The sequence below is a fragment of the Esox lucius genome, chromosome 2, assembly GCF_011004845.1.
Source record: "Esox lucius isolate fEsoLuc1 chromosome 2, fEsoLuc1.pri, whole genome shotgun sequence".
Lineage (NCBI taxonomy): Eukaryota > Metazoa > Chordata > Actinopteri > Esociformes > Esocidae > Esox > Esox lucius.
Genome location: NC_047570.1, coordinates 38,469,258 through 38,495,501, shown reverse-complemented (window position 1 = coordinate 38,495,501; position 26,244 = coordinate 38,469,258). Strand labels below are relative to the sequence as shown.

At 45.0% G+C, this 26,244-nt stretch overlaps 1 protein-coding gene across 1 annotated transcript; it reads right to left on the bottom strand.

Moving 5' to 3' along the window:
* Positions 1 to 9,579: 9,579 nt before the first annotated feature.
* On the bottom strand, positions 9,580 to 24,795 carry dyrk3 (dual specificity tyrosine phosphorylation regulated kinase 3). The gene is made up of 6 exons (XM_010874552.5): positions 23,798 to 24,795; positions 19,480 to 19,589; positions 14,507 to 14,878; positions 14,198 to 14,362; positions 13,670 to 14,059; positions 9,580 to 10,598 (listed from the first exon to the last, which is right to left on the bottom strand). Exons 1-6 carry the CDS (start codon positions 23,838 to 23,840, stop codon positions 9,861 to 9,863), a joined length of 1,818 nt encoding a protein of 605 aa, XP_010872854.2. The 5' UTR covers positions 23,841 to 24,795; the 3' UTR covers positions 9,580 to 9,860.
* Between the last annotated feature and the right edge of the window lie 1,449 nt (positions 24,796 to 26,244).

Below are 26,244 nucleotides of genomic sequence, written 5' to 3'. Positions count from 1 at the left end.
ATCCATGTTCTCATTGTGTTTACGCCAAATTCTGACTCTACCATCTGAATGTCTCAACAGAAATCGAGACTCATCAGACCAGGCAACATTCTTCCAGTCTTCAACTGTCCAATTTTGGTGAGCTTGGGCAAATTGTAGCCTCTTTTTCCTATTTGTAGTGGAGATGAGGTCTTCTGCTGTTGTAGCCCATCCGCCTCAAGGTTGTGCGTGTTGTGGCTTCACAAATACTTTGCTGCATACCTCGGTTGTAACGAGTGGTTATTTCAGTCAAAGTAGCTCTTCTATCAGCTTGAATCAGTCGGCCCATTCTCCTCTGACCTCTAGCATCAACAAGGCATTTTTGCCCACAGGACTGCCGCATACTGGATGTTTTTCCCTTTTCACACCATTCTTTGTAAACCCTAGAAATGGTTGTGCGTGAAAATCCCAGTAACTGAGCAGATTGTGAAATTCTCAGACCGGCCTGTCTGGCACCAACAACCATGCCACGCGCAAAATTGCTTAAATCACCTTTCTTTCCCATTCTGACATTCAGTTTGGAGTTCAGGAGATTGTCTTGACCAGGACCACACCCCTAAATGCATTGAAGCAACTGCCATGTGATTGGTTGATTAGATCATTGCATTAATGGGAAATTGAACAGGTGTTCCTAATAATCCTTTAGGTGAGTGTATTTCGAGTGTTTATTTCTTTTAATTTTGATGATTATAACTGACAACCCTGGCTAGACAACGGGGAAGATGTCATCCCTGGCTAGACAACGGGGAAGATGTCATCCCTGGCTAGACAACGGGGAAGATGTCATCCCTGGCTAGACAACGGGGAAGATGTCATCCCTGGCTAGACAACGGGGAAGATGTCATCCCTGACTAAACAACGGGGAAGATGTCATCCCTGGCTAGACAACGGGGAAGATGTCATCCCTGGCTAGACAACGGGGAAGATGTCATCCCTGGCTAGACAACGGGGAAGATGTCATCCCTGGCTAGACAACGGGGAAGATGTCATCCTTGGCTAGACAACGGGGAAGATGTCATCCCTGGCTAGACAACGGGGAAGATGTCATCCCTGGCTAGACAACGGGGAAGATGTCATCCTTGGCTAGACAACGGGGAAGATGTCATCCCTGGCTAGACAACAGGGAAGATCTCCCCTTGCGTTCCGTATCCAACCCTGGAGCGACCCCACCTCAATGTCTCTGCTTCTTCTTCTCGGCTTGGAGAAGAGGCAGGAGGACATGCTGTTGGTGGTTTGACAATTTCCAACGTCAAGCCCAAAATAATTCCTCAATCAAATTGAGAAGTGGGGAGACATGGGGCCAGTATTCAACTGAGAAGTGGGGAGACATGGGGCCAGTATTCAACTGAGAAGTGGGGAGACATGGGGCCAGTATTCAACTGAGAAGTGGGGAGACATGGGGCCAGTATTCAACTGAGAAGTGGGGAGACATGGGGCCAGTATTAAACTGAGGTCATTGTGGTTGGTGAACCATTGAAAATGGACACTTCCTGTTCATGGGTGAACAGATGCTGCCTTTCATCCTCAGGAGGTCACCAAGACTCTCTGTCTTCCTCATCGTCAGGTTGGGATTTATGACATGGCTCACCAAAGTGGCCCTAATGTTGTTGGAAATATGCCTCTGTTACTTGCTTGGTCCCCTTATTTGTTCATGTCCTCGTCCACCTCCTTCTCCTCTTCTGTCTCTTCCTCTTCCTTTTACTGCTTCCATGTTTACAAAGTTCCCACAAAATGGGAGTGTTTACTAGAGGTCTGTTTGTACTGTCTCACCTCCTCACCCCTCTTCCTGGTCGTGTGTGTGTGGGTGTGGTGTGGTGTGTGTGTGTGTGTGGTGTGTGTGTGTGGTGTGTGGTGTGTGGTGTGTGGTGTGTGGTGTGTGTGTTGGGGAGGTAACAGCTGTTTAACAGAAATAGCCAAGCATGTTTTAACACCCAAAATACACATATCTGTAAAGGGTGGTCTGGGCAGCCGGAGTCTGGATTAACGTGGATTACTGGTGAGTTCATAATCTGGCCTGAGAGAGGGACAGAGGAAAGAGAGAGAGACAGAGTGAAAAGGGGGAGGAAGATACATGGCAGGAGGAGAGAGGAGTGGGAGACAGAGAGAGGAGGTGGGATAAATACAGGAAGAGAAGAGAGTGATGTGTTTGAATACCACTGGGCCCGTTTGATCACCAGGGAATCTGACAGAATTAAAATGTACAGAGAGAAAGAGCTGGATGAGGGTGACAGTGCACCTGGTCTGGGTGACAGGGGGAGGTGGTGGAACAGGTGTGTATGTGTCTTTAAAGTTTAGTGTCGTCCTGGTGATGTTGTCAGTTGACAGGCTGGCTGGGGAAGTAGCCAATCAGATTAGATGTCCAAACATAAACATTATGTCCATCCTACTTAGATACTGTGAAGGAACAAACACAGTCTCCTATTTAGAATCATACACTTTAATATCACAGTCTCCTATTTAGAATCATACACTTTAATATCCCAGTCTCCTATTTAGAATCATACACTTTAATATCCCAGTCTCCTATTTAGAATCATACACTTTAATATCCCAGTCTCCTATTTAGAATCATACACTTTAATATCACAGTATCCTATTTAGAATCATACACTTTAATATCACAGTATCCTATTTAGAATCATACACTTTAATATCACAGTCTCCTATTTAGAATCATACACTTTAATATCCCAGTCTCCTATTTAGAATCATACACTTTAATATCACAGACCTCCATGACCAAAAAAAGCATTTTTTATCACAGTCTTCTCTGACCAATTCAACACTTTATTATCACAGTCCCCTATTTACTAGCATACACCCTTTTTTATTGAGTTATAGGCAGAAAAATAAATGAAAGAGAAAAACCGACACCATGATGTTATGTCTGCCTTCGACTCATCCAAACACCTATTTAACATATTTGTTTAATCTCTGTGCCCCCCCCCCCCTCTGTGCCCCCCCCCCCCTCTGTGCCCCCCTCCCCATCTGTGCCCCCCCCCCCTCTGTGCCCCCCGTGCCCCCACACTCTCTCTGTGCCCCCCTCCCCATCTGTGCCCCCTCCCCCTCTGTGCCCCCCGTGCCCCCACACTCTCTCTGTGCCCCCCTCCCCATCTGTGCCCCCCCCTCTCTGACCCGCTCCCACCCCTCTGTGCCCCCCTCCCCCTCTGTGTCCCCCTCACCCACTCCTCTCAGCACCTCCTCCACCCATCAGTGGGATATATCTTCCAGCTGAGTAGGGCAGAATAGAGTCTGGCAGCAGAAGTGGGTTAACTCTCCATGGTCAAACGGGGCCTTGTTCATCAGGCAGGAATGTTAGCGTGACTGGAACATGAGACCTGGATTCTCCACAATGACACATACACACACACACATACAAATTGAAGAATTAAAGACTTAGACATTTATATTGAAGCATATCAGCAACTTTTTGTAAGTACTACCCCCTATTTCAGGACACCAGAATAAATGTCACTTTTTTGACCAGAATAATATACATGTCTGTCTGAGTCCATTGGGGGGCTGAATAGACACATGAATAGAATAGAAACCTGTGGAGTTTGTTGAGCAGCACCGGCACTTTGCTTGGATTAGATTAAATAAACATAGAGGTCTTTGGTCATGTGACGTAAACGTAGCGCTCTTAGGTCATTTGATGTGCACGCCGAGGTCTTTGGTCATGTGACGTAACCGTAGCGCTCTTAGGTCATGTGATGTGCACGCGGAGGTCTTTGGTCATGTGACGTAAACGTAGCGCTCTTAGGTCATGTGATGTGCACGCCGAGGTCTTTGGTCATGTGACGTAAACGTAGCGCTCTTAGGTCATGTGATGTGCACGCCGAGGTCTTTGGTCATGTGACGTAAACGTAGCGCTCTTAGGTCATGTGATGTGCACGCCGAGGTCTTTGGTCATGTGACGTAAACGTCGCGCTCTTAGGTCATGTGATGTGCACGTCGAGGTCTTTGGTCATGTGACGTAAACGTAGCGCTCTTAGGTCATGTGATGTGCACGCCGAGGTCTTTGGTCATGTGACGTAAACGTAGCGCTCTTAGGTCATGTGATGTGCACATCGAGGTCTTTGGTCATGTGACGTAAACGTAGCGCTCTTAGGTCATGTGATGTGCACGTTGAGGTCTTTGGTCATGTGACGTAAACGTAGCGCTCTTAGGTCATGTAATGTGCACGTCGAGGTCTTTGGTCATGTGATGTAAACGTAGTGCTCTTAGGTCATGTGATGTGCACGTCGAGGTCTTTGGTCATGTGAAGCGAACATAGACCATCTTTGGTCAAATGACATGAAGTGTCAGGAACGACTCGTCTGTAAAAACAAGCTATGGACCATTCCTTTAATGAAACCTGTCATTTCGCTGGCAGGGATCAGGCTTCTGGCTGGTCAAAATGTGTTGCAGACACATAGTCACACCCCATTTAAGAAACATAGTTCATCTAAATGCTATGGCAGTGCTGGACACATGCACAGACACACACACTAACACATTGACTGGGTGACCCTCCTGTGTAATACAATATAGGGAGTATTAATAAAGTTCAGCTGCCTCACGTTCCATCACTGTTTTTATGGAGAGCATTAGTGTTAAACCGCTAGACAACTAGACCCCTAGACAACTGGACCCCTGGACAACCAGACCCCAAGACAACTGGACCCCTGGACAGCCAGACCCCAAGACAACTGGACCCCTGGACAGCCAGACCCCAAGACAACTAGACACCTAGACCCCAAGACAACTAGACCCCTAGACAATTAGACCCCAAGACAACTAGACCCCAAGACAACTAGACCCCTGGACAATTGAACAGCTAGACCCCTACAGCCCGAAACAAGTAAACCCCTTTACAACTAGACCTGGCCCTGGACACACACACACAACTAACACCTGTAAACTACACACACACACATACACCTGTAAACCACACTCATTCTAACCGTTCTTCTGTTATTTATTTTATTTAATCTAAAGTTCTGTGCCAAATCCTTGGGGCACATAAGAATTTTTGTAAAAGCTATTTATCTGTGCAGTTCGTTTATTGGTTAATGAAAACATTACAGGAAATGTTTGCAGAAACAACGTGTCTGTGAAACTGGGTCATACTCAGCTAGACAAAAAAAATCCAGCTCAATACAAATTTTCCATTTTCCAAGTTTTTTTTGTCCTGGACAAGGCGAATCTGTGTCAGTGAAACTGGCATTAACTATCAATAGCAATATCAATCAATACATGAAAACATTTATTTAAAAACTGTAACAATGTCTTTGTGTTGTCCAAAGGGTAAATGATATCTTGCTTGACTAAAGAAACTGGAAGAAACTGGGCATGTTGTAGATAGGAAGTGCAGATGAAGAACATCTTTCTGCATCTGGTGAACAGTGCTTAAAGGTCATCTGGTGAACAGTGCTTAAAGGTCATCTGGTGAACAGTGCTTAAAGGTCATCTGGTGAACAGTGCTTAAAGGTCATCTGGTGAACAGTGCTTAAAGGTCATCTGGTGAACAGTGCTTAAAGGTCATCTGGTGAACAGTGCTTAAAGGTCATCTGGTGAACAGTGCTTAAAGGTCATCTGGTGAACAGTGCTTAAAGGTCATCTGGTGAACAGTGCTTAAAGGTCATCTGGTGAACAGTGCTTAAAGGTCATCGTTGAGGGACAGAAGGAAATCTAGCAAAGAGCTTATTATCTGGCAACAAATGATCTCAAACACAACAGATAATCACAAACGTTACCTTTCACAACAGTGATGACACCAAAACGGAAGAATAAGCCCCCTTCTAGAGCATATGTAACTCTCACAGTATTATTGTTTTAGGAATGTTACATCAGTATGCAGATCCTAATATAGTCCCATCTGTATTGAAACATGGACATCTGCACTGCATAAAACAGTGAATCATGAACACAGCACTCAACCAACATGGTGTTTTGTACTTTGGTTTCGGGATAGTTGTGGTCAGAGGTAGACAGATAGTAGCGCTCCTTTAGAATCCTAGAACCTCACTGGTTCCCATGGAGAAACCACTCAGGACTAACACGCACGCACACATGCACACACACACGCACGCACGCACGCACGCACGCACACACGTTTCTGGGGAGGAGAGGAGAGAGAAGGAATGGGGAGCAGGGAGAAAAGGGATGGAAGGAGAGGGACAATAATGCCCAGGGAGAAAGTAGGGGGATGAGAAATGACTTTATTAAATCGGTTTTTGTGTCTCCATTCAAAGCTTGTGAGTGGTTCTACTGCCCAGAGCTTAAAACACCAACATTAACCTGCCAGTTGGCCACAGGCTGGCACCAGTTTCTGACCCAGTTTGCCACATAAAGATTTCATGTCTGCTTGTCCAATCACCATGTTATCAGCTGGTTACCATCGGGATGTGTTGTAACCTAAAAGAACAAAATCGTGGCGTCTGTCTAGAGGGTTCTCCTCCATGCATTACAAGCTCTCCCGAGGTAAAGTGAAAGGTATGTATGTTGTAATGAATAGCAAGCCCCTACGTCAGGTTATAGCGGCCTCATTCACTATGTCAGGTTATAGGGGGCTTCAGTCACTACATCAGTTTAGAGCAGCCTTGTTCACTATGCCAGGTTATAACGGACCTCAGTCAGTATGTCAGGTACCTTATGTTGTCTCTGGTTCCATGTTTGGGGTCACAGGGAGGGACAGGAAGTCATTTGGGACCAATGATTCTGACATCAAAGACTTACAGAGAGGACATACAAAGATGAACCGAGACTTACAGTCTGTGTTGTGAGTCCTCACAGCAGCTAACAACCCCACAGCTACTACATTTCTTTGCATTGGTTTCCTGGAACTGGTGTTTACAGGAATATATACTGGGCTGCTCCTCCGCTCCTGATATTAACTTGTCCCTGGTCGGTCGGCCTATTACACACCAACTATAACTTTGTGTGTGTTTCTGTCTGTTGTGTGCATTTAACCATCAAGTTGCTACCAAGATGCTAGTTGAATGCAATGTAATCATGTAGCTTTAGTCCCAGGGAATCCAAGAAGAAGGAAGAGGATCAACCAGTTTGGTTTCATCACTCAGCGGTGTTTGTATGACTTTGTCCAGGTGAGTCACTGTAAACATTCGCTGAATCAGTCCCCAAACATACAGACGATGTGAGTGGAGACAAGGCCATGCTGCTGTAATCAACGTGCTCACTAGTTATCTTAACTGGACTACTCTGAGGATTAATACAATCTCATTACAATGGCAGCATGACCAGACAGCTCCATTGGAGGAAGGTTGGCTCCTGGAGCTCTGTGCTATTCTATACCTGCTCAGACATACTGCTGGGAAGTCACACTACAAAACACTAACAACTGCAGAGAGGAAGCGCTTTTAGATTGAGGGTTTGAGCCAGTGTATTGCTCAGCCTTCTCAGTCAGAGCGAGAAGTTTGGTGATTCTGATCCGTAATGGGAACGCGAAACGTTATAACCATTTAAGACCATTCTGGTTACAGATGGCATCTCAAAATAACCTGATTGTCAAAACAGACTTGACCTTTGTGCTGGACAGAACCTGGATGAGCACCTCACCAGCCACCCATTAATTAAATTAAGATTAGATTTGGAATGGTTTCCTAGAAACAAACTTGTGTGTTTGTGTATGTAAGTGGACAGTAGTGTCAGAAACAGTTCAGTTAATATTTTATTTTTCTTTACAAAAACACTATTACAAGGTCACTGTTTAAACAATTGCTCTTCATATTGTAGTGTTGAAACAGTTCCATCATGCCAAAACATTAAACAGCCTCCTAACACACACACACACACACACACACACACACACACACACACACACACACACACACACACACACACACACACACACACACACACACACACACACACACACACACACACACACACACACACACACACACACACCTGTACATTCAAAACATTTCCTTTTAAACCTCCTGTGTAGCAAAAAGCAATGAACCCTTTCTATAAAACGCAATAAAACCCATTTCTATAAAAAGGAAGAAATACAAGAAGTGTAGAAAACCCTGACAGTGTTGTTGAGTGAAGAGAGGTTGAACCCTGAACTATAACCTCTGAACCTGGTCCAGACAACATGCACTTGATGAATACACAATGTCTCTAACTCTGTGTGTGTGTGTGTGTGTGTGTGTGTGTGTGTCTGCAGTAACAGCACCATTAATTCACAATGTGTGAGCATTTAAGAGTATCAGCAGTGTTATAAACATCTCTTGCAGTCAGAACCCTGAGAGAGTGTGTTTGTGCAAGTGTGTGGAAAACAAAAAGCTGGGTGAAACCGTGGAGTCAAGCCCCTCTGCCGAGCACCAGTAAACACACGCACACATTTCCCTGGGCGTCGACGGCCACAGCAAAAAAAACTAAAACACAACAACAACAAAGTTCCTCTAAACAGAGTTCTTCTAAACAGAAGCGTTTTGTTCAAATCAACGGAATTGGCTATTTTGGTCTATGGCCTGATCTGACTAATTGGGGCAAAGCACCAGAAACCACACATTGTCCGTTCACCGAGTAGAAAACACTCCACATCTAATGATACCAAAGTCAAAATCAGCATGGGAAGTATTTAGTTGGAGTTCCCTAAAACTGCACTATCAACATACAAAGTCCAATCTTGTTTTTCAGCCCGAAGCCAAGTAGAGACGGTTGCTAAGGCAACGATTCAGGGACCCCATTGGGAGATCCAGGAGCTGCTCTGGTTGTCATGGTAGTAGAAGGAAGAAAGGATATTATCCTGACAGCTCACTGTGTACTGTAGGACATTTGAACTAAATATATATTTCGTCATGATGACAAAGATAGACAGAGGTCTCCTAGACCAGTATTCTCATATCGACCATCTTGTTGGCTAGGTCTGGTTATCTGAACAGCAAGTTAACATTTTTAAAAGCATTATAAAATGTATATAGTGTTTACACCATAGCTCCAGCCAAGAGAACTTTACAGCTATGAAGTCTTGATAAGACCTTTCAGAAGTTAAATCTGATTTTTCTTTGAACCACTCTCAGAAAGGAGGTTGATGTGTTCTTGGGTCTGACCTGCCTCCTGCCTCACATCAAGACTATGCATGTTGGGGACAGAAATAGTTCTGTCATAGTTCTAATAGTTGTCTCATAACTAACACACACCACATACCAAGATGCAGGAATGCACGCACACCCAACATACCAGGACACACACACACACAAACAAACAACTGAGAAGATTGAGGACAGAGATAAATCTAGGAGTGTGTGCAGGCCTGACGTAAAGCCATGATCTCATGATTCCACTCCTGTACAGGTGTCTCTTCCGAAGGGCCTGTGACGTGCTCATAATTGGTTTATTTATTGATTCTGGAAGCTGATTGGTGCTACATTATTGCCCAGATCTCATCTAGCCCTTAGTCACATGACAACACTTATACTCATGCCCAGATAAGGGCACACGTCTGTCTGTGTGTGTGTGTCTGTGTGTGTGCGTCTGTGTGTGTGCGTCTGTGTGTGTGCGTCTGTGTGCGTGCGTGTGTGTGCGTGCGTGTGTGTGCGTGCGTGTCTGTGTAGAAAGCATCTGGGTTAGAAACCCATATAATAACATGTCCAACTCCTAAAATTTTATTTGATGTCTATGATGAAACCAATCAGCCAGTCAAGCTACTGTAGAACACCTTTATATCCATTTGTTAATGTCCCATAATCCACTGCTCCATTCACCTTCAGAAACGGTTCAAAATCCAACCGCTGGAGTGACCAAACTCCTCACATAAAAAAAGAAAAACCAATTGCATTAAAACCCTGTTGTCTCCTTCACCTGGTTGGAGAGGTGCAGGAGCTTGTTGTCTAGGTCACTAGTTTGGGCAGGACTGTGCGGAGAGGAGCAGCCCCTCCTGAGTCCCCCATCATGTTGCTCCTCAGTTTGTTATTGGCTGCTGTGCCGCCTCCTCCCGCTTTATTGGGCAGGAGGGAGGGGAAGGAGGTGGACTGGTGTTCTGTCCCTCCTCTCTTCCCTGCAGGCTGAAGGCTCTTGTCCCCGAGGGCCGGCGTGGGGGGTTTGGGGAGGCGGCGGTAGAGCCAGGCGTGCCGGAGAGCCTGACTGGGGGTCAGCCTGCTGGAGGGATCCCAGTCCAGACACTTCTTAATGAAGTCAGTGAAGGTGGGGTCCTCGCAGCCCTTCAGGGCAGAGCTCCACTCCTTGCTGCCCGGAGGGCCCCTGAGCTTCCCCCTGCGGGACCGGGAGCCTGTGAGCACGGTGGCCCCGCCGGGCAGAGTGCTGGTCCCGCAGTAACGCGGGTGGCCTTTGGAGGAGATGAAGTTCTTAGCCCTCTTGGCCTGCTCCAGCAGCCTGACAGGGGGCATGCCCTGAAGCTCCATGACGCAGGCCAGCTGGTCTCCCTCGTCCTCCCCCGGGAACAGAGGGTACCCCGTGAGCAGCTCTGCCAAGATGCAGCCGAACGACCACATGTCGATGGGGAGGCCGTAGCGTGACCCCAGGATGACCTCCGGGGCGCGGTAGAAGCGGGACTGGATGTAGGTGTAGACGCGCTGGTGCTCAAAACACGATGAGCCAAAGTCGATCACCTGGTTGGAGAGGGAGGAAGGAGAGGTTTAGATGTGTGTGTGTTAGGGATGTGTGTGTGTGTGTGTGTGTGTGTGTGTTAGGGATGTGTGTGTGTGTTAGGTGTGTGTGTGTGTGTGTTAGGGATGTGTGTGTGTGTGTGTGTGTGTGTGTGTGTGTGTATGTGTTAGGTGTGTGTGTGTGTTAGGGATGTGTGTGTGTTAGGGATGTGTGTGTGTGTTAGGGATGTGTGTGTGTGTGTGTGTGTGTGTGTGTGTTAGGGATGTGTGTGTGTGTGTGTGTGTGTGTTAGGGATGTGTGTGTGTGTGTGTGTGTGTGTTAGGGATGTGTGTGTGTGTGTGTGTGTTAGGGATGTGTGTGTGTGTGTGTGTGTTAGGGATGTGTGTGTGTGTGTGTGTTAGGTGTGTGTGTGTGTGTGTGTATGTGTTAGGTGTGTGTGTGTGTGTTAGGGATGTGTGTGTGTGTGTGTTAGGGATGTGTGTGTGTGTGTTAGGTGTGTGTTAGGGATGTGTGTGTGTGTGTGTGTTAGGTGTGTGTTAGGGATGTGTGTGTGTGTGTGTGTGTTAGGGATGTGTGTGTGTGTGTGTGTGTTAGGTGTGTGTGTGTGTGTGTGTGTGTGTTAGGTGTGTGTGTGTGTGTGTGTGTGTGTTAGGGATGTGTGTGTGTGTTAGGGATGTGTGTGCCCAGCTCATCATGCTCATATCCTTAAGTCACGTGATAAAGCACGTAATAGAGAAAGATTCTGAAGTTCCTTCACACACACATTGCTAATAGTTCAACAGCTCAAACTCACAAACTCACAACTCCTTTAGCCACTGTCTGGGATGGACCAGTAATAATACATACAGATTGTCTTAGTTCACAGAACTACATAGACGCCACTTCAGCCCATTAAATAAGTTCAAATTAATTACCATGGTAATAATGTTTTGTGACGCGCACTGAAGGCGGTAGAATGACTATGAACAGTATCAAGAATTTCCAAGAACCGTGGATTTGAAAAGACACGTGCATTTTGATTCTGCTTCGGTTCATAACGTTTGCATTTCTGTCGCTCATTTTACAGTCCATAAAAGTTGTACTAAACCGCCATGTACCGTGTTTGATGTGTTGCGGTCTCCCAGTTCCAGCCACAATAACGTCCCAGATAACAGTAGCAACGTCTCAGGCTCAGGTACACAAAACACAGTAGGGCTGTCAATCTTCCTCTATAATACTATTCAATAGTATTTGAATAGCAGAGGTGAGTAGTAACGCGTCACAAGTAACGCAAATGAGTGGAAGAGTACAGTTTCAGAGGAAAGAGTACTTTTCAAGTTACTTTCTGGGGGTTGTACTCTTTACTCTTACTCAAGTATTATTATTTTTTACATTTTGTGACGTGCACAATTTTGGATTCCGTCTCTCTCCCAAATATTGGACTCGGAACCGGGATTCAATGAGAACCGGATTCGTTAAGCAGGAACCTATGAAACTTAAATGATACCCTACAGGTCAGTCCTGGTGATGACCACCCTCTGTACAGCCTTATGGTCAAGGGAGGCTGCCATGCCAGGCAGTGATACAACCAGTCAGGACACTCTCCATGGTCCGCCTGCTGGCACTGAGGAACCGGATGCCGACGTTCCACCACAGACCCACTGATGTGGATAGGGGCGTGGCTTCCTGTAGTCCACAATAAGTTTTGCTGACGCTGAGCAGGAGGTTATTATCCTGACACCAAGATGACAGGGTTCTCACCTCTCTGTAGACTGCCTCATTCATTATACGAGATCAGGACAATGACAGTGGAGTCCTCAGCAAGCTTAACAGTGATCTTGTATGTAAATTGTACAAATTCTATGTAAATTGGAAGTATTTTGGATTTGTTAGTTTTTCTTGTATTATTGTTCCCGGGGCACTTGTCAATGAGACCTACGTCCTCATTTGTGTCCCTGGTTAAATAAAAGTTACATCTTTTTTTAAATAACAATGATGTTGGAGTAGTGTGTGGCTACACAGTCATGTGAACAGGTATAACAGGAGGGGACTCAGCACACATCCCTGTGGGGCACCAGTGCTGACAGTCATTGTTGAAAAGGTGTGGCTGCCCGTCCGAACCACCGGGAGTCTGACCAATAGGAGATCAAAGATCCACCTGGGCGGAGATGAGCCCGGGATCCCTGAGCCTCACCACAAGCTTGTGGGGCAACCGTGACATTGGTAGACAAACAGCACTCTCACATTCGTGTTCCTTCGGTCCAGGTAATAGATGGCACAGGGGAGGGTCAGGGCAATGGCTTTTTACCTGCTCTGTAAGCCAACTGGATTGGGTTTAAAGTTGAGGGTGCTTTGACTAACCACTGGAAGCACTTCATGACCAGGGATGGTTGTGTCACAGGGAGGTGGTTGTTTAGGCAAAATACTATTTTGGGACAGGGACAATGTTGGTCTTCAAACATGTGGAGACTACAGACTAAAGCAGTGATAGATAGGAAATATTGTTGGGTATCGTTCATACAAGGAGCCTTGCGAGGGTTTATCCTTTTGAGGGATTTGCACATAGATAAAGAAAATATATTATTAAGGATTATTTTGTCATAGTGTTTGAACTGGAGAGAAACTTGGTCGAGGTCATTCCACACTGTGACTGACATGAGAATGTCTGGTTTTCATTAGCCATCTCCCATCATGGATAATGACATTACATAATTGTATCACGTTAGTATTCTGTAAATTCCTCACACCCAAAACAGTACTTTTTTGTTAGAGAACTCAGAACACCCATGTGGTGTAGCGGTTCTGGGGAGGGGTCATATCAATCAGGTCCAACCTCCCTGGAACCACTATGCTCAGGTCCAAACTTCCTAGAATCGCTAGGCTCAGGAGCTTCCTCCAAATAACGGATTTTAGTCGCATTTAACAAGGGTGACCTAGTTTTGAAGGCCAGATACAACTGTAACGGAACACGACGCAACAGATGAAAGTTCTCAACGACAGCCGGCCCGTTCGATAGACACTGATTCAGAGAACACACCCTAACCTGACGTTTAATGTCAGGCCTGTTGGACTTTGGTTGGGTAGCAGAACTCACCTTAATCCCAGAGCGTCCTTGCTGTTTCAGCAGTATGTTCTCTGGTTTCAGGTCACAGTGGATGATGCGGTGTCGGTTCAGGGCATCCAGGCACTGCAGGATGGAGTGAGCAAACTTCCTGACGAGCGGCAGAGAGAAGCCCTGGAACTTGTTCCTCTTAATTAGCTCATACAAGTTCATGCTCAGGAGTTCAAAGGTCATGCAGATATGGTTCCTGAAGGTGAAGTTCTCCAGCATGTGCACAGCGTTCATGGTTCCGGTCCGGTCCTGCTTGCGGAGGTGTTCCAGGATGCGGATCTCTTCCAGAGCTTGCCGGTGGAAGCGCTTCTCGTTGCGGACCATCTTCAGTGCCAGATGTTGCTGCAGCTTGTGGTCATACACCTTCGCCACCTAGTCATGAATACATTAACCAATTCACCAATCAGTCCATCAACTGATCAATCAACAAACAATCAGGATACTTAGTTGGACCTCGAGAAACTAGGGCTAAGGTTAGGGTCAGAGGTTAATGTTAGGGTCAGGGGTTACCTGGCCAAAGCTGCCCTTGCCGATAACCTTGAGGAACTCGTATCTAAAGGCCAGGTGATCGTGAGGAACGTGGATGTAGCCCCCCTGCTCGTCATCAAATCCCCCATTGTTGTTGCCACCAGCAACCGAAGGGCGCTTCTTTGCGTTGGGACCCAGGAAATACACCTGTTGGAAACGGTCATATTAATAAGAATGTCTAATTGGTTAGGTTTCGGCATAAAGATTAGGTTATCGATGTTAAGATTAGTTGTATATTTCTAATGGTACTAAACTGCCGGTAAATACATTATAAGTAAAACCAACTTTTACCTCAGGGTAGGAGTGTATCTCAGTCTGCTCGAGAGTGGTGAGTTGAGATCGGTATTGTCTGAGGGCCTGTTCTGGGGTCAAAGGTCCCACCAGCTTGCCCCCACCTCCTCCGTTCACCCCCCGGGGCCCACAGCCCTCGGAAGACCCCTTACTGGACGTCGTACTATCCACGGTGCGCTCCTTAGAGAGTCCCGTTACCGGGCCTGGTTTACCGGCCGGCTGCCCAGCAGTGACACCGCTGCCATTGTGAGTCGTCGTGGAGGTAACAGCGTTGACCTTGCGGTTGTAGGTAGAATCTTCATACAGGTACTTGACCTTCAGTTGACCCCCACGAGCCCCGACCTGGTCCCGCATCACACCTGGTTTATTCACCTGGAGGGAGAGAAGAGAGACAAAGACAGTGTTGTGCTGGGTGTAACCAGTAGAAGATAAACTACACATCTAGTTCAACTGGTTCAGCATCCCAAACTAACCCGGTCGTCTCAGTCACGTCATACTATCTATTTATAGGCTGAACGCTACGAGCAGCCAATTTATGTTCAATGTGGTGGCGTTCCCTGTCGGAAACCAGGGTTCAATAACCTTTCACCCTTCACCTCTGTCTCCACTTGACCAGTCTCCCTCGGATTCTTACTGTCAACAAAATTTTTTTATAAAAATAAGGAGAGCAACTGTCTACTTTCCTTCGAAAAACAAAGTTTACCGTTATTCATACAAAATAAAGAACTGATACGACGTACAGGATCAGATATTCATTTTTCGTTCCATAAAACAATGTTGACCATTTTCCCGAAGACAATAGCAGTCAGCAGCTTAGTGGTTAGGGAGTCAGGCTTGTTATTGGAAGGTTCCCGGCTCGAATCCTGACTGGGCCAATTGCTGTGGTGTCCCTGGGAAAGGCACTTCATCTTATGTTGCTTCTGGGAAAATGGCCCTGTATATACTGTAAATTATTCGGGGGAAAAGGGTATGCTAAATGACTAAAATGTAAATGTACACAAACGTTATGTTAGGCAGAAAGAGACTTCTGAAGTACACCTTTACTGACCCCCCCCCCCCTTCTCTGACTCTCCCACCAGTCTGCCCACCCGAACATCCAATATACTGCCTGGAATACCAGTGTGTGTGTGGCAGCCATTCCAGTTGGATCCCCCTTCTACGTCAGCTGTTCTTACCGCCTACTAACCAGGGGTGTAGCGCCTCACATTTCTACACAACCAGTTGCTACGGGGACCTTGGTTGGGTAACAAGAAACCAGGCAAGCCTAGTTCAGCCGGCCCACAATAAAATGTGTTAATCGTGGCTGCTCTCTCGAGAATTGAACCTGGGTCGCCCACGTGAAAGGCATTGTCGTTAACCACTACACCACCGAACTGCACGCATGCCGGGCGTTAGTACAGCCTCTTCACATTGTTTTATTTTCACTCATTAACATCACAAGTTTGAATATTTAGACACCATTAACTAGCGTTAAACTGAGTAAACAGAGTTTACCTCCACCAAAAATAGTATATCAACTGTATGACCTTTGCCACTGGCCGTTTAAACAGCTTATTAGTCATTAGTGAATGACATTGATACAATAACTATTGTAAGTATAACAGATTTTTCGTTTAGTGAAAAGACGAGAGAACCGTGTAGCCAGTAAAGTGTTTGTCTATCCTGAACAAATCCTGAGATATCATTCGAAAATCCACCAGAAACTGTCACAATATAGTAAACGGTTTCATTTTAGGCTTCCCATAACATGTCTACTCAAGGTTGTAGCCAGCAAGGTTTTTGTCTATCCTGAACAAATCCTCTTTTGCCCCTGGCATTTTTAACAGTTAATTAGCCATTTGTGAATCAATATAAGTCACAATAACTAGTGATGGCCATTCGAGGCTTCATTAGCATTATTTTAGCAGAAACATATTATGCTGGCAGCACTCAGATTTTCTTTATCACAATAAAAGCCATAATTGAAATGTATAAGACAATATAGTTAATCTGTCAAAAAGAACAGACAAGAATAACATTGGAACTAACATTAAACATAAAATGTACAGACAAGATTGTTAACTACATTAACTTACATATTTCAAAGAGGGCTTTTATTTTGAAAAAGAAAATTTGTGTTAGCACATCTAGCATAATATCGTGCTGCTAGAAGAACGGTAATGCACCCTCGATTGGCCATCACTAACAATAACTGTTGTTAGTGAGTTGTAGCCAGCAAAAGTTTTCCCCCCATTCTGAACCTCAGGCATCATGCGTTTTGACTGTTACAGGAGGCGAACAAGGAGTAGTCAGTCACTCAGTAAGAGACATTAGCTTTTCTTAGCGGCTCCGCTTACGTGGTCCAGCAAACAGCATCAGTTGGTGATTCTACAGGCAAAGGACAAATCTGTACCAAAATGACATACACATTAATGCTCATGTATGTCAGCAATGTGACATTTTGCAGAATTGTATCATTATAATAAGTTGTGAAATAAGGTTGAAATATGTTAACACTAATGTTAACTACAAACCCCCATCAACTCTCTCCAGGAAGACTCAGGCCAGCGAAGTAAATTTCTCTCTCGGTAGCTAGCGACATTGTTAGAAAACATACCAGCACAGTAATACAACTTTCAGGATGGGAAACTGAGTTGTAAAATCAACTTGCACACGTTTCTAATGCAATGTTTTTGTTTGTTCTGTTTTTATCTGGCCACTCCGCAAGTTGGAAACCAACACGTAAAAGAAAGGAGTTTCGACATGTTAATGAATGGAAGGATGTTTCTCATCTCTGCAAAAGTATCTGTCAGAAACCCGTCGGACCGCTTAAGCACAGTCGGCCAAGATGAGCAAATGTCTGACTGACTTACTGCTCCTTGTTAAATAGCGTAGTGGTTATAGACACGACTGACACTGCCATGTAGGGGACCGGTGTTCACTCCTCGTTAGGGACAGAATAAAGCATGCATTAGGATTTGTTCAGGATAGACAAAAACTTTGCTGGCTGACAAAAGCTGACAAAATGATCTAAGGTCCAGACAATATTCTGATGAGGTAGTATGTGCTATTGGTCCCAATACTGGCATACTAGTTTACTATATACTAAACAGTACATACTTCACCCTCATCCGCGAAGTACGTACTTGTAGCATGTTTGAGATTCAGCCAATGATTTCGATTTCCTCATAGTTCACATAGCGTGGTGGTTATCTATTCAACTGTTCTTGTATAAACGACCATCTACAGTAATCTTTTCCCTTTAATAAACGTACCGTTTTCCACATTCTTTTCAGCAAAAATGTAATGGCCGAGTTAAAAGATGCATTCCCGCTGTTTAAATAGCGTAATGGTTAAAGACACAGACTGCCACATAGAAAACTGCAGATCAAAACCAGCCAGGGACAACTACCTTCTAATAGGGGGCTGGCTGAACTAGGCTTGCCTGGTTCCTTTTCTGGTTTCCTTGGTAATTCAAAGACAAAAGTACATTCATTTGATGGCACAGTGTGACACAGCAAATGTACCCAACATACATGCTTTTCCGTAAGGTTATAGACCGATGGTTGTGAGGATGCCCATCATCTAGTGGCTGATAAACTTTAAAACCGGTACTTGTTTTATAGGTGTTATAAAACCCAATACTCTAATCTCCTTTTACCAAAAAACGTAGTAGTGATGTTTCACTGCACGATTTCACAGGTTCACAAAAGTACAACTCACAAGTTAAATCACGATGGAAAAAGTTGCCGTACCCACAAAATGAACACATGACTTTCACCAGACGCACAGGAATGTCATGGTCTAGATTTGTCCTTTAAAACACAGTGCCAACCTCAACCGGAATACAGCCTGTACAGCCAAAGCCACGGCATCTTCTTGCCACATTCAAACAGCCATCTGCAATTGATTCTGACTGACTCAAAGAAATTAAAAGATTGTTAGCTCTGTTTGTATAAAGTGTATTTCTATTTTTACAGTTCATGGTAGACATTAAAACACAGCCACTTCCTGTGGTTGAAATGGGGAGGTTAACTGCGTCTATAAGACCATTTAAAGCGTTCCTAGAAGTCTTTCTTGGGGATACATTTATCTGCTGTTGAGGTATGGTTGTGTTTGTTTGTTGAATTGTTTTCAGTTGTGCTGTGTCTGTGCCATTTGGTGATTAGTGAATGTGTTACTGGGTCAGAGTTTCAAGCCCAGTAAATCTTTACAATCTGAAATCAGACATTGTTTTGTGCTTCGTGTGTGTTTTCTAACCTACAGGGTCTTCATGTAAACAACTAGTTCCCCTCCTTTGGCAGAGGGCCCATCAGAGAGCAGTGTTCAGGAGAACAGCCTGGGTCAGATTCTACCACTAACATAGCCCTCCTCCGGCAGAGAGCCAATCAGAGAGCATTGTTCGGGAGGACAGCCTGGGTCAGATTCCACCACTAACATAGCCCTCCTCCGGCAGAGAGCCAATCAGAGAGCATTGTTCAGGAGGACAGCCTGGGTCAGATTCCACCACTAACATAGCCCTCCTCCGGCAGAGAGCCAATCAGAGAGCATTGTTCAGGAGGACAGCCTGGGTTAGATTCCACCACTAACATAGCCCTCCTCCGGCAGAGAGCCAATCAGAGAGCATTGTTCAGGAGGACAGCCTGGGTTAGATTCCACCACTAACATAGCCCTCCTCAAAGAGAAACAGACCGGAGGAGAGAAAAATGTACCTGCATAGTTTTAATAAGCGGCTGTCCTATCGAAGCAAAGTGTCTAAGGCAGAGGTGTCAACCCGGTTCCACCGAGGGCCGAGTGTCTGCAGGTTCATACTCTCCTTGTACTTGATTGATTAATTAGGTCAGTAATTGGTTAGTTTCTACCCTCACCTGGTTGTTTAGGTGTGAACTGGGAACGAATGTAAAGCAAAAAGCAAAAGCCTGCAGACACTGGGCCGTCTGTGGAACCGGGCTGACCCCCCCGGTCTGAGGGACAGTGTGTGTGGTCATACTCACAGTATGTTTCGGCAGGGTGGGGAGGCCAGCAGGACTGTTGGTGTCTGCGTCGTCCTTCACCAGGTGGTCAGTCCTCATGTAGGAATCATAGAGGCCGTCGCCATGACGCGCTAAAGGGCACCACACAACACCACAGGTCAGAAGTCACTCTCAGAATGATAGAAGTTTTCATAGCAGACTAGTTCCTAGACTACAACAATCCAGCACTTCTGTGTACATCTGAAGATAGGTATGTCAGCTTGGCAACAGATTTTGAAGCAAGCGACATGTTCTATAATGTGCATTAAAACACAGGCATTTCACGCCAAACTAACTTTTTGCAGATCAAAGCAGCAAGTGGAGATTTTGAGCATTAAAACAGAGCACAATTTCACTTCCCTTTTAATTAATCTAAAATGCATCTGCATCCTATTTTCAGCTGTGCCATCGTCTCTCCTCAGGTCTTGACACCAACCGCATATTCAGTTTGAGTGTGCTACATTATTATGGATAAGAGGGAGATGGGTCAAGCTCTGACCGCTATCCCACCACCACTGTCAAGTTTTAAAAAAACATAGACTATTGGATTTTCAAAATATGATTAATTTAAAAATGGCCTGTCTGATATACAAGGTCCTTCACTCCCTCGCTCCGCCACCTCTGAAGGACTTTATTAAATCTAAAGAAAATTCTTTGAGGATCACGCGAGCCTCTACCAGAGGAGACTTGATAATACCTCACAGGCGCACCACCTTCTGTCAGACGGTCCTGTCTGTCCGGGGTGGGAACCTGTGGAATAGTCTTCCTCTAACACTAAGAGAATGTACCACATATAGCTCGTTTAAAGTCCAGTTGAAGAAATGGCTATGGGCAAATCAAAGTTGCACACATTAGTATGTATGTTTTATCCTTCTTTAAATTGTTTTACTTTGTAATGTGTATATGGATTAGTGTTTGTGAAGTTGAATGTAGTTTTGTGTGAATATTGTATATAGGATTTAGGAAATTTATGAACTGACTGTAGATGTAAATTTTATTGTAATGTTTTTGTGAGCTGTGTGATCTTAGCCCGTGGGACTACGGATGGAAATTAGCCCTTGGCTATAATCCGGCATTTTTACATGCATGTCCTCCATGTCTTGTTCATTAACATGCACTGTCCCAATCAAATAAAACTAAAAAGGTCCCCTTGTGATACGAACACACCTTAGGGACACATGCTGCTTCCATCACACCTGTCCTCATTAGTTCCTAAGGACTTTTCCTCTAACCGTAACATCCGGCTGTATACATGGAAACAGAGTGACTGGGGAAAAACAATCTGGTAGTTTCCAGTAATCAGACTCAGAACCAGATGCCGGAAAGACTCGGCGCCGGCGGACGGAAAGACTCGGCGCCGGCGGACGGAAAGACTCGGCGCCGGCGGACGGAAAGACTCGGCGCCGGCGGACGGAAAGACTCTGCAGTCACATCTGCTAGCCACATTAATAGGCCAATAATAGGCTTATCACTCTGAGCAAATATGGCTCCCTAGCAATCTAAAGCCCCTGGTTAAGCCAGTCTGGGCTCTGAATAGGATTTGACAGCTCAAGCTAGTAATAGTGTTAACCTGTACACAGTACAGTGATGTGGAGATGCTAGCATTAGCCCATTAACTGTAGTTACCCTGCTAGCGTTATCGCAAAGACAACTGTAGAGTTACCCTGCTAGCGTTATTGCAAAGACAACTGTAGAGTTACCCTGCTAGCATCACAAAGTGTAATGGTCTTATGCTTGACTGCGCAAATGCAGGCCGTCAAACCAAAGGCTTTACTAATATACAGCCCTTTTTTGGAAAGGAAAGAAAAAGGTGCAGTGGTCTCTAGAATTTTTCCGGCGCTGTATTAAAAAGTTGCTTTTGACAAGAAATTGAAGTGACAGTTCTTTTTAACATTCACATGATTGTAGTAATGAAAACAAATATTCAGACACCTAAGACATTGGCTCGAGCCTACATCAGTAAGGGGTCCGGTCAGCTTCGCAAAATTAAAGTGAGGTCAGAAATGCACACCTCTGTGACTAGTGGTGAATCCACAGAAAACCTTTAGAAAAATCCTACTTTTTAAACAATTGGTCAGAATTCTTTAGCTCCTTGCTGTTTTTCACGCAAATAGGAATGACGACACCAGAGAACTACTTACCAAGCTCACTAACCAGATGATATAATGGGAGCTGCTAACATAAACCAATTACGAATTGTAAAAAAATTGGGTTAACATGTAATTAAATATACTGAGGTTTTTGTTTTTGTTTCTACGGTCTAATTAATTGCCCTAACCTGGTGTGTGAATTTGTCAGGAGGACATAAACCTTAAGCGTTTCAGTCTTCAGGATCGGTCTGGTTGGCATTAGCTCATGGGGGTCAGTTAAAATGAACTACATGGAGAGTTGTATCACCAGTCTCCGGGTGCCTCAGAGCCTCATGTCCCTTGTTTCCGTGTCAACAGATGGGCTTTGAGAGGTGGGGAGGGGTAAGCTTGCTGCCTGGACACACACACACATAAGATCTGCACACAGTCATTAAACACACACAGCGTGAACACTGAGTTCAGCACTTAACACACATACCCTCACTGGCCTCAACTTCAAACAGCAGGGTTTGGGAACTGAGATAAACTACACTGTATGGAAAAACAAACTGCCATTCCATGGTATATCAGTTCATGGTAAACTGCCATTCCATGGTATATCAGTTCATGGTAAACTACCATTCCATGGTATATCAGTTCATGGTAAACTACCATTCCATGGTATATCAGTTCATGGTAAACTACCATTCCATGGTATATCAGTTCATGGTAAACTACCATTCCATGGTATATCAGTTCATGGTAAACTACCATTCCATGGTATATCAGTTCATGGTAAACTACCATTCCATGGTATATCAGTTCATGGTAAACTACCATTCCATGGTATATCAGTTCATGGTAAACTACCATTCCATGGTATATCAGTTCATGGTAAACTATAAAGCATGTGGCGGGTGAGGTCCACAGAGTGGCAGTTTAGAGGGACAGGAAGTGTCAGGTTCCTTGGCGGGACACCGAAATCGTCCAACCACATTCACATGGTGGCAAAAAAGTTCAACCTCAGGCAGCCCAGAGACATTCTGACTTTCCTCCAGGACACTGACCCACTTTTGTAGCAACCCTCTTGGATATGTCCCAAACACAGGGCTGCAGGAAGGCCACAAAGATCAGGACAGACCTCAGCAATACAAGCCACAGGCTGGTCGTGCTGCTTTTATAAAGCAGACAGACACTGTTCAAAAGCATTGAAACAAAGTCTAGCCAACAGACCGTTAAACAGATTGCCCAAAACCCTGTTATGCAAATATACATTCAGTCCAAGCTGCTGTACCATTAATATTGAGAGTGCCAGTCTCCCTGCATTTAAAAAATATTCCATTTATTTGATTTAACTAAATGTTTAAATTGGTAATAGTATATGTGAATTCTACTGCAATTTTATTTAACAGACTGCATTGTTTAGGAGTGAATAACCAAGCATTTCGCTACATCCGCAGCATCTGCCAGCAGTAGGAAGGGAAAGACATGGGGGTGGGGCTTCCTGTTCTGTACCGGAACATCTCACTATACACTACAACACTTTAATACAAGTGTATATAATACACTTTTATATACAAGCATGTCACTGCCAAACAAAAGTCTCTCCACAAACGGACAGGACAGCTTTTCACTGATAAGCATAGACGAAGTAGCGTCTATGGCTCTATTGATTCACTAAGCAAGTATTAATCATTACCATTCTTCGAAACAGAGACGCAAACAGTCGACTTGGTAACCTAGTATGCGTGGTAGGTTCCAGCCTAACAAAGCTATGGTGCAACATTGTAGACAGACAGCAGCTTTGTTTCTATGACCAGTGCAGTCGGTCTGTCTATCCCTAAAAAGCAGCTGAGATCTTACAGCAACTACCTAGGCTAGATAAGACAATGCTTACTATACAAAGACCGAACAACAATTAATCACAAACCTGTAATCAGTACAGTACTTGTCTCGGTGTTGACTAGATTTGGAGCACAGTACTTAGAGAGACAAGGGTTCTCGTCTTTGTCTGATCAATGTATATAACGTTGCAACAGAAAGAGACGTTGTTTACCTCAACGGAGTGAAATTAATCAAATGGTTTATGACATCACAGTATCGTAGTAAGTGTCGAATTTCTAATTTACGAAATCAATTGTAACAAACGAAATGCACAGTAGTATTGACGAGGAGTGAAATTACTCTGTGCCAGAGTACAATGTTTATGTAAGCAATCGATTCAACATTACCTGCTGTTATAGGGCCTTCTGGTTTTCTTTGTAATACCATCATGATTGCAGTTTAACGTTGATGCCAGCATCCGAGGTGAAAGTAAAAATATATTGTAAAAACTCCTACTGTAAAAAAAATAACTATCCAAGGGTCTAGTTATAATAAAATACAGTACCAAAAGTACAGGGCAATTTGTAGCATTTGCAAGTTGTGTTTGTGTAAAAAGATCTAAAACCACCCCCGCTGTTAGTCAACTTTGGGGTGAAGGATAGGTAGCTAAACGTGTTTTATTTTAGCAATTCGTTTTCCTCACTTGCTAAGCTTAATCTTCTTGGGATCTCTACCCAATTTCGTTAGCTAGAAAATCTGACCCTGCTCTCGCCCTAAAACCATGGCTTTGCCAGGTCGCTACCCCAGTCAGAAAAAGTTCCAGTGATGGGGGTCGTTTCTCGTTTCCGTCAGCTAGCTAACGTTAGCAGAACCACGAAAACACACGTCCGCTTTAGCAATGGACCCTCTATCCAAAATTGTTGGAATCCCAAAATGACAGATTGGCAGTCTGACCCGTCTGGCCCTCGCCCTTCTCTGTCGATGGATTATAATACCGACCCAGAGAACCATCCCCAATGGAAATAGCTCGAATTTATTTGCGGCAACTGACTGACTAGCTAGCTAGCTAGGTGGCTGGCGAGCTGCTACTCCGATCCGACGGATCAAGGATGCGTCCTTCTTCCGGACAGCTTACTTTGGAAGCCGTTCTCGCTTAAAAGTGGCTAACGTTAGCTAGTTAGCGAGCTACCTCAACTCCGGACAAAGTCCCGTTTGCGCAGAATTCAACGCTGCTGGCATGTTCATCGGAGTATATGTCCTCCGTGCATTAGCGCCGTAAAACCAAGAAGGATTAATCCGTCTCGTCAGCACCAAGGTCTCCTATTTCGATGTGATTCTCAGGTTTGTTGCTAAGGGCGTCTTCGCTCCTCATAGTAGCGTCATTTAACAGGCGGCAGGGGAATATGTAGGCGGAGTTAGATTAACGCCATCTTGGCTCAAAGTAACTGGGTGTTCCCCAACGTTTTTTCTGTCCTGCCTACTTGCGGCAACTGGCTACTATCAGAGCCAACATGGCTCTTTATGAAAGTATTCCCGTTGTTCGTTTGTTTGTTGTAGTTTATTGTAAGTAACATATTTACATGTAACAAAATAGGGAACAGTTTTGGAGATTGTGTATGTTAAAGTAGTAGACCTAGTATGATGTAACAGTCCACCCCGTATCGATATTTTTAATTAATTTTAATTTCTTTTAAACATAGTAGGTAGGTGGTGTATGAATTTAAGGAAACCTGCACGCCATGTAGAACCCCAGCACAGCACTGTGCAAGAGACAAACATAGTAACAATTTACAGAGACAAGCACAGTACATGATACTGTATGGGCTGCAGACATTATGGTCATCTCCCTCTGTCTCAGGATAGATATAGCTAATGGTGGATTAGGGACAAAGCCTGGAGTAGGGGCAGGCTGGTGTAAGTAGAGGCTGGAATAGTGACAGAGGCTGTGGGAAGAAGATCATTTTATAGGAGCAAAGGCTGGGAAAGAAGAAACTGGAGTAGGGACTGGCTGGGGGAGTTAAAGACTGGAGTAGGGGCAAAGGTTAGAGAAAGAAGAGTCTGGAGTAGGGGCAGAGGCTGAAATAGGGTCTTGAGGCTGGATTTTAAAGCCTGGATTAGGGCCAGAGATTGGTTGGTAGAGAATGGTTTAGGGCCAAAGGCTGGGAGTGAGAGCTGACTAAGGGTTAGAGGCGGTCCTAAGGCCAGAGCCTGGATGGTCAAGGCTGGGCAAGGGGTAGAGCCTGCTGGTATTGGCTGGATGCTAAAGATTGGGCAGAGCGTATAGGTTGGGAGGTACAGGCTGCTGGTAGAGTATAGGGGTTAGTGACTAGTTGGCAGCGGCTGGGTGGTAGAGGCTGGGTGGTAGAGGCTGGATGGTAGAGCCTGGATGGTAAAAGCTGCAACTCGAGGAGCCTGTATTTTCTGAGAGAGGAGATAAATGAGATGTGTCAGGGTCTATTTTTACTGCTGTAATGACACAGTTTATTCTGGACCTCTGGGCAGTGGCCAGTAGCAGAGCACAGTCGGGGGGAGTAGGAAGAGTTTCCCCTTACGTAGCAGCCAGATGACCAAGTCAGCAACATTACTGCTACTCTACTGTCTACCTTAAGCACTGGTTCCTCTGACCCGGAAATGGGCCATGGTGGTGGTTGGTTCCTCTGACCCGGAAATGGGCCAGGGTGGTGGTGGGTTCCTCTGACCCGGAAATGGGCCAGGGTGGTGGTGGGTTCCTCTGACCTGGAAATGGGTCAGGGTGGTGGTGATTTTGGGTCCGGTTGACAGGTCCTAGCCCTTATCTGGGCCCCATACCAAAAAATGTCAAAGTTCTGGGTCTTGTTAAAATATAAATTTCACT

Excerpts from the sequence above, each read along its gene's own strand:
- dyrk3 (XM_010874552.5), bottom strand. The coding sequence starts at position 23,840 with ATGATGGTATTACAAAGAAAACCAGAAGGCCCTATAACAGCAG. Across the intron at positions 14,879-19,479 it reads CCACCCTGCCGAAACATACT|GTGAATAAACCAGGTGTGAT; the intron begins GTGAGTATGACC and ends CTCTCCCTCCAG. Across the intron at positions 14,363-14,506 it reads AGATACACTCCTACCCTGAG|GTGTATTTCCTGGGTCCCAA; the intron begins GTAAAAGTTGGT and ends CGTTTCCAACAG.